General features: G+C 35.1%; 1 protein-coding gene across 1 annotated transcript in view; it reads left to right on the forward strand.

Annotated features, from left to right (window-relative positions):
* Positions 1 to 14,099, forward strand: part of GBE1 (1,4-alpha-glucan branching enzyme 1) — a 292,466-nt gene that overhangs the window by 131,565 nt on the left and 146,802 nt on the right. The window contains exons 4-6 of the mRNA XM_082654189.1: positions 7,676 to 7,801; positions 8,645 to 8,780; positions 11,276 to 11,366. Coding sequence (XP_082510315.1) covers positions 7,676 to 7,801; positions 8,645 to 8,780; positions 11,276 to 11,366 — 353 coding nt within the window. The remainder of the gene's footprint in view (positions 1 to 7,675; positions 7,802 to 8,644; positions 8,781 to 11,275; positions 11,367 to 14,099) is intronic.

A 14,099-nucleotide genomic window follows, 5' to 3' on the forward strand; every position in this document is an offset into this window, starting at 1 on the left:
AATTTTATTTGGTTACTATAGCAGGCTCAATATCTAAATAATGGTAATGTCAATTATAGCTCATATATAACCCCAGTTTATATAATTTTACCGATCAATTATATGTAGTTTTAAGAAAGTATATCCACAAAGTGGTCATTCGTATATCAGGACCTTATTATTATTAGAAAACTGCCATGATACTTTTATTGGTTTCTTGGTTTTCTTTTCTCATTAATTGAAATATAAACTCAAGTTCACAATGAAATAAATAGCCTTTTAATATCAGATAGTGTTTCTGATATTCCTAATTAGAAAATGCAGAATGAAAAATTAGTATTATTATTGACAACTGATCATCTATTTATTTAAATAACCCCATCTCTGTTTTTTAAAATTAATTTTTATTGGAGTTTAGTTGTTTTGCAATGTTGTGTTAGTTTCTGCTGTGAAGCAAAGTGAGTCAGCTATATGTATACATATATCCCCTCTTTTTTGGATTTCCTTCCCATTTACGTCACCACAGAGCACTGCATATAGTTTCCTGTGCAATACAGTGGGTTCTCATTAGTTATCAATTTTATACATAGTAGTGTATATATGTCAATCCCATTCTCCCAGTTCATCCCACCTCCCTTTCCCCGCTGGTAGCCATACATCCTTTCTCTACATCTGTGTCTATTTCTGCTTTGCAAATAAGTTCATCTGTATCGTTTTTCTAGATTCTACATATAAGTGATATTATACGATGTTTGTTTTTCTCTTTCTGACTTACTTCACTCTGTATGACAGTCTCCAGGTCTGTTCATGTCTCTGCAAATTGCGCAAGTTTGTTCCTTTTTATGGCTGAGTAATATTCCGTTGTATATACGTACCACATCTTCTTTATCCATTCTTCTGCTGATGGACATCAGGTATTAGGTAGAAAAAATAGCTCCTTAGCTTCTCCTTATGGAAAATTTAGAACTTTTATTTGCATCATGTAAAGACTGACTCTTTTTTGTTCAACCCCTGAAAATAATTACATGAGAGTAGGCTAGCAGTAAAAACTGCGTATTACAAATTCACTTTTTTGAAGGCCCTCCTATCAGTTCTGAAGCTCAGCAACGTTTATTCTGAATGAGTTTGCTTTTCCTGAGAATTGTCAAGGACTTACTTTGTTTAATGAAGGTCACTGAAATGCATTGGTATATGTTGGTCTACTTTTTGGGAGTAGGAAGTTAATAAGAGATAAAATGTGTTATTTAGACTACTTATTAAGATAACTTTTTCAACTCTTTCTGACACTGACAAGATTTAACTAAATTTAAGTACATTACATTTTATTCTTAGAAGAGTGATTGCCTCCATTTTTTTTCTTTATTTCTATATCGTTTCCTATGATGGTTGCACAGATTTGGTGTCTTTTAAACAACAGAAATTTTTTCTGTCGCAGTTTTGGAAGCCAGAAGTTAAAAATCGGTATCACTGGGCTGAAATCAACGTGTTGGCAGAAACATACTCCATCTGGGGAGAATCTGTTCCTTTCTATTTCCAGCTTCTGGTGGCTGCTGACATTCCTTGGCTAGTGTCTGCATCACTCCAGTCTTTGCCTCTTTGGTTACATTGCTTTTTTCTGTCCTGTCTATGTGTAGAATATCCCTCAGCCTCCTTCTTATAAGGATATATGTGATTGCCCTCCTGGAAAATCTGAACAATCTTTCCATTTTAAGATCTTTACTTTAATTACATCTGCAAAGACCCATTTTCTGCTATATAAATTATCATTCACAGATTCTAGAGAAGTAGGATATGAACATATGAAATGAGAGGCCATTTTTCAGCCTCTCAAAATGATAAAGAGATTCTTTCTTATGTAACCTTACTGAATCTTAAAATTGACCCAAGCAAGGATAACAAACAAACAAAACTGAAAAAAATTTATACTCGTACGTCCTATTTTTTTTTTTTTAATTTTTAAATTTTTTGGGCTGTGCTGTGTCATGCAAGATCTTAGTTCCCCCTGCAGTGGAAGCATGGAGTCCTAACCACTGGACCACCAGCGAATTCCCTATGTCCTTTTTTTTTGTTTTGTTTTGTTTTTTGCGGTACGTGGGCCTCTCACTGCTGTGACCTCTCCCGTTGTGGAGCACAGGCTCTGGACGCGCAGTCTCAGTGGCCATGGCTCATGGGCCCAGCCGCTCCGTGGCATGTGGGATCTTCCCGGACTGGGGTACGAACCCGTGTCCCCTGCATCGGCAGGCGGACTCTCAACCACTGCGCCACCAGGGAAGCCCTATGTCCTAGTTTTTAACAAAGGTTAGTCATAAAATTTTAGTTGAATTAAAATGAGATTTAAGAACTTCTTTTTAAATTATATTAAGGTATTTTAAAGTTTTAATATTTATATCTATGCATTAAAAATAATGTTTATGCTATGTTAATTGTAAATATTAAAAGCACATATTTATTTCTTCAGGATTCTGGTCATTGGTAGAACCATCAGATTCTCCTCTGGAATATCACTTATTTTTCTACTTAATTATAAACTTGTGATTACTTTTTCTAATGCTCTGTTTTATTTTTGTCCCGCTCACTTCTAAAAATTACTTAAAAGTATTATACGTTCTATACGTATGTATTTCTTTCTCTATATACACACACGTATTTTTTGTCACATTTTAAACACACACAACAGAATACTGATATTTAGCGTTGCATGTTGGTATGACTGTACCCATTGTTTAAAAAATATGTATATAATATCAATTATATATTTTACATATTATATACTTATATACATATTACATATAGTATAATTACGTTAGATATTATTATATAAATTAGAGGTAATTTAAAAGAGGAGGATATAACATTGCTTCATAAATTAGAAATCACTTTTATTGCTTATTTATTTTGACCTGTACCCTACTAAATAGTTATCTTTATTAATAATTTTTTTCCTTCATAGCATGTTGTTGTGATTTTGATAGTATAATCTGGGCAAATCAAATTATATTTTTCAATATCTGTGCCTTTTCTCTTCATCTTCTACACGTTCAGTCTTGAAACCCAGAGTTACATGCAATACCATTTTCCAGAGTATCCTACCACTTCTAACCAGCTGAACACATCCACTATTTTCATATAAAATTGTTGGCCACCTGAGGAGCATCTTATCTCAGTGATTTTTTGGTCCAAAGGAACAATAGTCTTTGACAAGAACCATTTCAAAAGATATTCCTAGATTGAATGAATATACACACACAAACACAATTTTTTAGGTCTTCACTATTTTACCAAACTGTTTCTTATATTGTATATTTGAGTTTTAAATGTCATTTTCTAAATAAAATTTGACTTCATACAGTTCACTAAGTCAATTTGACTTTTGCACAGGTAGAGGTTTATTTTATTCACTTCTTTATTTAATTTAATAATGTCCTTTGATGTTAACCTCCCATAAGTCAAAGAGATAATTTGGCTCATTAGAAAAGGAGCCTAATGACATTTTTACCATGTTATAAAATGTTATAATTATACAAATTATCAATTTGCCCTACAAAAGTTCATCATGATATTATTTTCATTAGTATATTTCTTTAAAGTGATTTTATATATATTTTTTATTGGAGTGATATGTGGTGATATTAATATACTTTTTAGTTTTTTTGGCCGCACGACTTGTGGGATCTGAGTTCCCTTGCCAGGTATTGAACCTGAGCCTTCAGCAGTGAAAGCATGGAGTCCTAACCACTGGACCACCAGGGAATTCCCTAATATACTTTTTAAAGTTTTATGTTTAACACTGTGTCAATATATTTAAAGTGTATGTATATACACACATATATATGGAACTTGGTAGCACAGGTCCACAAATATGTACACAATTGTATAATTCATCTATTTGCAATCCTTATCAGAATACTTATTTTTTTTCTGATTTATAGAAGCTCTACAAGTGAAATGAATTGATAACAATATAGAAAGATACAACTGGAAAATAAAAGCTATTAATAATTTCTCTATCCATAGGCAACCATTTGTATATATGTACATTAAGAAGATGCAATACATTCTTTTTTATAACTTGAAAGAATTTTCTTGCAACCTTCAATATAATTCAGTGGTATAATTTTTAACAAGCATACACTATTCAGTCATTCACTTTTTGCTAATAAAAGTAACACTAAGATTAATAGATAAGAATATAGTTCTTTGGGCACTTCTCTGATTATTTCTACAGGGCAAACATCTATAATTAGAATAGCTGAGTCATTGAGAATTACTTTTTTTTGAATTTTTGATCATATTGCCAAATTGCTATTTAGAATGTTCATACTATTTTATACTCATACTAGTAGTGTATGAGACTTTCAGTTTGCTAGTACCAAGTGAATTCTTCTACCCATCAGCTATTAGACTTACTATCATTGAAAGATCAATCAAGCTAGAGCTTTCTTTTCAATTTGCTATATAACATGTTCTATTTTGAGGTTGTAAATTAAATGATATAAAGTTTTATCTAAAAAATCTGAATCTGAACTCAAGAGAGCACAAATTCAGTAAGTACACTCATCTCTCCCCTTTCTCCCCCCTAAAACGTTTCAGGAGCAAAATTTAGTCCAGAAGGTTATATTTTTTACTCATTGGAAGGTCTCTCAATTTTGGGTTATTTAGATTTACTATAATACTCTTATTTGTTATCACAGCAACTTAGGAACAGTAAATCAAAGGTGAGGTAAGGTGGGTACTGTTGGCAAGTGTGTTTATTAGTAAAATCTAAACTGCTATAGCAAAAATACATTAAAAATTCAGGAGCCTAAAGAATAGAGAAGTGAATTTACCGTTTATGTAATGATTACAGTGAAGTGTTCTAGATGTGGTGGGAAGCTTTGTTTTACGTATCATTCAAGGATCCAGGCTCTGATTTTATTGCTAAGAAAAAAGGAAGGAATTAGATAATTAAAAGTTTCCACCCCAAGAAGCAAAATTAATAAAAATGATGAACAAAAATGTCTAATATAAAACACTAATAGAAATGAAGAAATAGAACTTTTGGTAACAAAAATATTGAAGTCATTCGAAATGAGTAAGTCATCCATTGTCAGGTGTAGGATTTGATTTTGCCGTACCTTCAAGCTCATAAGTTAACCTGTTACTGTTTCGTGGATTCTGGCTGAAAACACAGGACTCCTGAGTCCGAGATAAATGACTTTATTACTCATGGCACAGGATGTGCATCATACTTGCATTAGTTTCCCTTGCTTTCTAAGTCTTATAGGGGTGACACTATAGGGTCTAGATAGATGCTATGCACACAGCTAGTTTGCCTCATAGGTGAGGACTATTTACCTTGGGGAATGATTTCTTTTATAGCAAGCAGTAAGGAAAGCTGTCCATTGTCTTCAAGGGAGACATTATCTCATTCCTCAGGGTTGCTTGCTACAAACACAACTCTGAGAAATGGCCTCTGTCATCAACAGGACCTTATATTCTTGCTGTACCCAGCAAAACATGTAGGAGTGAGAAAGACCCATAGAAGGACTGTTCCTTCCAACTTCCATCACTCAGTACCCTCTGAAGACATTCATGTGTACAGCAAGATAAATAAGTTAATGTCCCAAAGAATGTGGAAATTATATTCAGCATAAGGAAATTCTTCATGTTCTTTGCTTAAAGTTTCAAATATTCTCTCTGCCAGCAGACACCTTGAAAAATACTTATTGGTTCATGATCATCCTTTGGAGGGGTTGTAGAGCCATTTGCAAAAAAGAGAAAAGATAGGTGGATGGATTAGGCAGGGTGCTATCCATTGAAAACTGATTTCTGGTATTTTATTTCCCCATTACCTGTCCTGGGTTGATGAGTGAATAAAAAGCCTTTTCTCAAATATATCACTGTGTGTATTATACTAGAAAGTTATGTGACTTAAGGGACATATTTTGGGGGATAAAATACTCCGGGACTGGGTTGATCCTATTCATTCATGTTTTGTGATTACCATTTGAATAATAGAAACACTTAGTTGTGATGGGCTTTAATAAGTGGGAGGCACAACTAAGGAGATAGAATTGAGCTCATGTAAGTTAGATGTTCCTTTTCACCACTCACCTGTCCCCTCCTCCTTAAATCATGATTTATTCTTTTTCTGTATATGAAGGAAGTGCCATTAAAGCCTGTTAAGAAAAAGGAAGTGAGTATCAGAAGCTCTGCTTAGCTTTTGGTTCTGCCAGTTGGTGACTTTGGGACTTCTGGCTACTCACTCAATATTTGGGTTATAAAGATTCTCTGGGGGCTTCCCTGGTGGCTCAGTGGTTGAGAGTCCGCCTGCCGATGCAGGGGACACGCGTTCGTGTCCCGGTCCGGGAAGATCCCACATGCCGTGGTGCGGCTGGGCCCATGAGCCATGGCCGCTGAGCCTGCGCGTCCGGAGCCTGTGCTCCGCAGCGCGAGAGGCCACAGCAGTGAGAGGCCCGCGTACAGCAAAAAAAAAAAAAGATTCTCTGGAATCAAGTGAGATATGACTATGAAAGCCCTTTCTAAACTATAAAACATTCTACAAATATTTAATGACCAAGAATTATGCATACTTGAGCTTTTCTCTATTAAAGGAGACCAAAGAATATATTCTTTCTCAATGCTGAGAGCATATTGATCATTCAGCATTCATATCAGCTACTGATCTGAACATTTTTTGTCACACTCTACCTACTCTTAGAAGGTTTAATTAATTAAAAAAAAAACTTTAAAAAGCTATACCTGGAAGCTCTGTTCACTATTTAACCATGCTGATAAATTCAAAGCCCTCTATTCAGTACTAAGTCTAAACTGGTGGATTCCGTAAAAGTTGCCTTTGCATTTTTTTTTTTTTTTTTTGCGGTACGCGGGCCTCTCACTGTTGTGGCCTCTCTCCCGCTGCGGAGCACAGGCTCCGGACGCGCAGGCTTAGTGGCCATGGCTCATGGGCCCAGCCACTCTACGGCATGTGGGATCTTCCCGGACCGGGGCACGAACCCATGTCCCCTGCATCGGCAGGCGGACTGTCAACCACTGCGCCACCAGGGAAGCCCTGCATTTTTATTGTTATTTTTTATACTGATAGCAATAGTGATACTATTGGCAAATGTAGGAACAAATGGTTAAAAAGGAAAGTGTTTGGTTTCATATGGTAAAGCATACTTGGAATAAGGTGTAGAAGAAATTGAGAAGTGGAAAATGTTTGTAGGGTAGTGTGTGTGTTTGTGTGTATTATAATACAATTATTAGTTAAACCCATGTTATCATTAATTGCTATGAAAAGGAAAAGGAAGAGATGGTGATATAACTCATGACTTTTTAAAAAATATACTAGGATCAGTTCCTTCTGTTGATTGATTTATTGACGGTAGCTTCCAATAATATTCATGTCTTTTTCCTATCTACTGTATGCTTACTTTAATTAACTACTATAATGGTTGGTTGGCAATGATGAAAATTGCCAGAGAATCATAAAATGTTCAAGCTGGAAATGACTTTAGGGATCATATACCATGGCAGATGAGGAGAGCAAGGTCCATAGAATTTAAACATCCTTAAGTTCACACATCTGGAAGGCAGTTTCGGTTCTTAAGATCATTCCTCCTTTTCTTACTTGTCACAGTGCTCATAGAGTATCATGTGTTATCTTAGAGTTTTGAAAGTATTTTAAGGCAATAATATCTTGTTCTCTTTTTAGGTTGTTATTAGGAGTAAAAGTGGAGAGATCTTGTATCGTATTTCACCGTGGGCGAAGTACGTGACTCGTGACAGTGATAATGTGAATTATGATTGGATACACTGGGATCCAGAACACCCATATAAAGTGAGAACAACAACTCTTTAAATAAATGCATGTTCCAGTATTTCTAGGAAAATTAATTTTTACTTTTATAACTTTTATTGTAATGTTCAACTTCTCTCTTCACCACCGGTTTAATATTTTACATCATAATGTACTCGTTTGCTATATATATATATATATATATATATGTCCATCATGTGTAGCCAATAAAATATAAAAGTGAGTTTTTGTTGTATCGTGTGTTTCTGAAGTTGTGGGCGGGGGAAGAACACTAAATCTCTATGTACTGACCTATAAGGGATACTGATTTTTAAAAATTTTAACTACAATTTCTGATTAATCAAAGACTCTCCAGTGGTGTAATATTTCTCACTGTCATGGACTTGAAGCAGGATCAGTGTCCTTAGGAACAACGAATAGTCAAGACATCTCATGAATGTATTAATCAGGGTAATTTTTTAAGCCTGTCTTATTGATAAGAGTTATAGGTATCTTGGAGCTCACTTTTCTGTCCTTTAAGTTATCGAAGCTTGTTGATAAATGCTTTGCATTTAATAATTATGTATGCATTTCACAGTTCTTATGTTTTCTCGAAGGCTTAGGCTCAAAATACATCTTCACTCAGTGATAAGGCATGAGCCATCGCATGACTACTCTTTTCAAATAGGTCTATTACCATGATCCTAAAAAGGATTTTTTTTTTCAAAAGAAAGTTTAATGGAGGCAGCCAGTGCCTTTTATATGTGAAAGTAGTTTCAAAGTGTTTGACTGAGTTAATTCATCATTTCATTTAACATGCTTAATCTGTTAGTGTCATACCTGCAGTTTTGGCTTAATTCTATATGTAATTTTAATATTCTGTAGTTTAAGCATTCCAAACCAAAGAAGCCAAGAGGTCTACGAATTTATGAATCTCATGTGGGAATTTCTTCCTATGAAGGAAAAATAGCTTCTTATAAACATTTTACATGCAATATACTACCAAGAATCAAAGACCTTGGTAAGTAATAACTCTGATTTTTATTCAGATAAAATTTTAATGAGTCTGTTCTCTTACTAGAGAAGCTAATTACAAGTGTCTCTTTTATTGTGTTAAGAGATTAAATATGCAATAGAAATGCATGTTATTTTAGGCTTCTCAAATTGCCCTGTAATAGTGATAGCATAGAAAAGAGAAATGGAATAAGATAGAACATAAGAATTCAAGATATTATTCCAATTTCAATTTTAATGTGAAATGATAGCTTCCAAAATTATAGATAAATATGTAAGCATAATTACTTTTCTACAGGAGAGTTTTGTTTTGTTTTGTTTTTGCGGTACGTGGGCCTCTCACTGTTGTGGCCTCTCCAGTTGTGGAGCACAGGCTCCGGACATGCAGGCTCAGGGGCCATGGCTCATGGGCCCAGCCACTCCGTGGCATGTGGGATCTTCCCAGACCAGGGCACGAACGCGTGTCCCCTGCATTGGCAGGCGGACTCTAAACCACTGCACCACCAGGGAAGCCCTACAGGAGAGAATTCTTATCAATTTAAGTGGTCACTGGTTATAGCCTGTTCATTTAAGTCTGTTAGGGAAAAAAATCTTACATTTGTAAGGTGACTAGAACTCATTTTGTTTCAGAGTCATTGTATATATAGCTCCTGTCTGGATGACTTATTAGACAGATATTTGTGGTGCATCTTTCTGTGTGAGTCACATTGGTCTAGGTGTTTGTATTGGACTCTAATGACACAAACCCTGTCTTCATGGGAACAAGCAGGAGAGTGAATAGTGTACTGCTGAATTATTGATTCAGAATGCTTTAGATCTGTTATTTTCTTTTTATAGGTAATGCTTTTTATCATTTCTCAGCATATTAACACCTGCTACAGTGGCTAGGCAGGAAGATAAACTACATTTAATTAGTCTGCTTCTGGTAGGCAGTCCACATTTTGGCTAGAGGAAAAGTTTCTCATGGTTGAAATTTTTAGTTATATAGGGATCTTGATTACCTGAGATGATGAGGTCAGTTTCCAGAAACCAAAATTAATTAAATGTTTGGATAATTTAATATAAATTATATTTAATAAATATTATATTAATATTGTTATACTTGAGATGGTCTCTCATTTCATACTGTAATAAATTGTTTATGACCTGGATCTTGCAGAAGTTTCAGCAGAACAAGGATTTTCTTATTCATCTTTATGTTTGAATTACCTAGCCCAGTACTCTGACCATAAGTAAGTTTAGGAATGGTTAATGACATAAAATGTATAATAAAAGCTATAAATTGTTACTTGGTCAGAAGAATAATATTGATTACATAATAGAGAAATAAACTACAAACTCTGTATTTTGTGACTAAGTATTAGACTTGGTTTATATTATTGAGCAGTAGTTTATATACATATTTCTACCAGGCCTGATAGAGTTAATTTGTTTCTTTTTTTAATAGTAAAGCCAACAGTAATAACTTTTCAACAGATTCTGAATCATGGAGTTTATGTTATCCTTTAAACTTACAAATCCTCAGTTCTGAACGTGAATCGTAATTGTTCCAATATTAATTATGTACTAAAATATGTGCACAAGAAATTATATTGACATGAATTAGACTTTGAGAACAGAATAGGAATATTTTCTTTGCATGTTGCAGAAGGCAATTAAATCATATTTGAAAATTTTACTGTATTTTACTTTGAAGAAAATGATTTTTTTAGTTTTTTAAAAGACCAAAGTTTCTTCTACTCTGATTATTTGCTTACATTAAAAACACATTAATAAATATATTTGTGTTAAGGATTTTTAAAAATACATACCTATCTTTTTGAGTCAGTTCATTTGAGTCAATTTATTTAGTGTTAAAGCAAAACATTTTCAGATAGAGAAAGGAAGGATGTATGTGGGTGTACGTGTGTGTGTATATGTGTGTGTGTGTGCACGTGCGCACACATGTGTGCCCATGAATGACTGTGGAGTAATTTTATAGGTCCTAGAAACAGTGGAAAATGGAAGCATTAATGCTGGCTTTATAAAAGCTACCTTGTAGAAAAATGGATTCAATGGTATGGTATATCTTATGTTAGAAAAAAGAGAAATATAAAGAAAAAGGTGAAATTAAAAGTACATGGCCTGCAATCAGTTACTTTTATTTGGCTTTCACCATCTTCGATATGAATATTACAAGTGCAACTGAAGTTTAGCATATGCAGATTGCCATCTTTAATATTCTAAAGCCAAATTAAGTATATTTGCATATCACTTATTACTTATTAAAATGAAGACATTTCAAATAGCTAGACTATAACCCTCAAGAACTAACTGTCTGATTTTATGTTAGAAGGTCAGACAAGCAAAGATGTTAAAGTAGTAGAACTTTTCAAAATGACCAAATCTTCTAGATTATATGTAAAATGTAATGCCTTTTGAACAGGGTCTGTGTTTATATATTGTTTTCATTACTTTTTAAAAATGTGGCTCTTAATCTCTATTTGACCTTTGCTTATACAGGATACAATTGCATTCAGATGATGGCGATCATGGAACATGCTTACTATGCCAGTTTTGGTTACCAAATCACAAGCTTCTTTGCAGCTTCAAGGTAAAATGAAAGAAATTATATCCATTCTTGTTTGAACAAAACATTTAAAAAATGAAATGAATTTCTATATTTTGTGTGGTGTCTTATAACCTATTTTAGGGTTAACAGAGCTAATAGAAGCTGAGCATTTTCTTTTATTAAGATCATAGACTCTCATCTCATCAAGCCTTAGAGTCTGTCCTGATTTAACATTGCTTTTCACAAAATGATTTCTGGTACAGAATATCCAGTTAGCCTGCTGAAATTGTGATATGTTCGGAGGCCTAAGCTTCAGTCAGAAAATCCTGACTTATGGAAGCCATTATTGCTAGAGCTCATATCCTTTTCTGGAAAGAGATTGACTTATATAGGAAGGTAACTGAGGAGGCCCTTGGTGGAATATATACTACCCACGGAAGGACTGTCCTTCTTCCCAGGGTGAAATCCAAGGAATGTTGCTCTCTGGGCAGAAAGACATCAAGGGGTCCTATGCAGAGAGGTACTGACCCGAATAACCATAAGTTGAACAAGTCCAACATTGTCTCTGCCACATGGAGCTTACAGGGTGGTGGCATACAGACATAAATCCAATAATCATACATATTACGATTTCCACATGTAATAAAAGCTAAGAAGAAGATGGCAGATTTCTCCAATAACATAGAATCAGGGGTCTAATCAGTTTAGATTAGATCTGAACTGATGTTACAACTGAGATCTAAAACATGATTAAGAGATAAACAGTTTTCAAATCTAAAAAAAAGAGTTACGTGGGGGGAGGAGTGAAGTGGGAGTAGGTAGATAGCATTCCAGACATACAGAAAAGATACTGGTCCCTTCACCTGTTTCTCTTCATAGGACTTCTCCTTGAACGAGTTATCTGTCCTTGCTGTCTCTAATTCCTCCACTCCTCTTCTTTCTTGAACTCATTCCAAGTACACGCTCCACCACTTTGCTGAAACTGCTCCTGTCTAGGATACTGTTGCCCTCTGCATTGTAAAGTCAATCATCAGTTCTTAGCTTACTTGTCAGCAGCATTTGGCACAATTGATTACTCCTACCTTCTTGCAACTTTTTTCTTCTCTTGGCTTTCAGAATATTAAACTTTCCAATTGTTTTTCTCAAATGTTTTGTTGCTTCTTCTTTACTTCATTTGCTCTTTCTCACCAATAAAGATGGGCCATTCCAGTGTTCAGCCCTTGGCTTCATTCCTTCCTGTATCTATATGAAGGACCTTTAAGGTCTCATCCATTCTGATGACTCAAATACACTTTATTTTATTTTGAATTTTATTTTATTTATTTTTTTATACAGCAGGTTCTTATTAGTTATCCATTTTATACATATTAGTGTATATATGTCAATCACAATTGCCCAATTGATCACACCACCCCGCCGGCTGCTTTCCCCCCTTGGTGTCCATACGTTTGTTCTCTACATCTGTGTCTCAATATCTGCCCTGCAAACCAGTTCATCTGTACCATTTTTTAAGTTCCACATGTGTGCGTTAATATACTATATTTGTTTTTCTCTTTCTGACTTACTTCACTATGTATGACAGTCTCTAGATGCACCCACGTCTCTGCAAATGACCCAATTTCGTTCCTTTTTATGGCTGAGTAATATTCCATTGTATATATGTACCACATCTTCTTTATCCATTCGTCTGTCGATGGGCATTTAGGTTGCTTCCATGACCTGGCTATTGTAAAGAGTGCTGCAGTGAACATTGGGGTGCATATGTCTTTTTGAATTATGGTTTTCTCTGGATATATGCCCAGTAGTGGGATTGCTGGGTCATATGGTAATGCTATTTTTTGTTTTTTAAGGAACCTCCATACTGTTCTCCATAGTGGTTGTATCAAGTTACATTCCCACCAACAGTGTAAGAGGGTTCCCTTTTCTCCACACCCTCTCCAGCATTTGTTGTTTGTAGATTTTCTGATGATGCCCATTCTAACTGGTGTGAGGTGATACCTCATTGTAGTTTTGATTTGCATGTCTCTAATGATTCATGATGTTGAGCAGCTTTTCATTTGCTTCTTGGCCAACTGTATGTCTTCTTTGAAGAAATGTCTATTTAGGTCTTCTGCCCATTTTTGGATTGGGTTGTTTGTTTTTTTAATACTTAGCTGCATGAGCTGTTTATATATTTTGGAGATTAAATGTTTCTCTGTTGATTCGTTTGCAAATATTTTCTCCCATTCTGAGGGTTGTCTTTTCATCTTGTTTATAGTTTCCTTTGCTGTGCAAAAGCTTTTAACTTTCATTATGTCCCATTTGTTTATTTTTGTTTTTATCTCCATTACTCTAGGAGGTGGATCAAAAAAGATCTTGCTGTGATTTATGTCAAAGAGTGTTCTTCCTATGTTTTCCTCTAAGAGTTTTATAGTGTCTGGTTTTACATTTAGGTCTCTAATCCATTTTTTATTTTATTTTATTTATTTATTTTTTTTGTGGTATGCAGGCCTCTCACTGTTTTGGCCTCTCCCGTTGCGGAGCACAGGCTCCAGACGCGCAGGCCCAGCGGCCATGGCTCACGGGCCCAGCCGCTCCACGGCATGCGGGATCCTCCCAGACCAGGACACGAACCCATGTCCCCTGCATCGGCAGGCAGACTCTCAACCACTGCGCCACCAGGGAAGCCCTCTAATTCATTTTGAGTTTATTTTTATGTATGGTGTTAGGGAGTGTTCTAATTTCATTCTTTTACATGTAGCTATCCAGTTTCCCAGCATGACTTATTGAAGGGAC

This window comes from Grampus griseus (genome assembly GCF_964374135.1).
Source record: "Grampus griseus genome assembly, chromosome: 5".
In the NCBI taxonomy this organism is placed as follows: domain Eukaryota; kingdom Metazoa; phylum Chordata; class Mammalia; order Artiodactyla; family Delphinidae; genus Grampus; species Grampus griseus.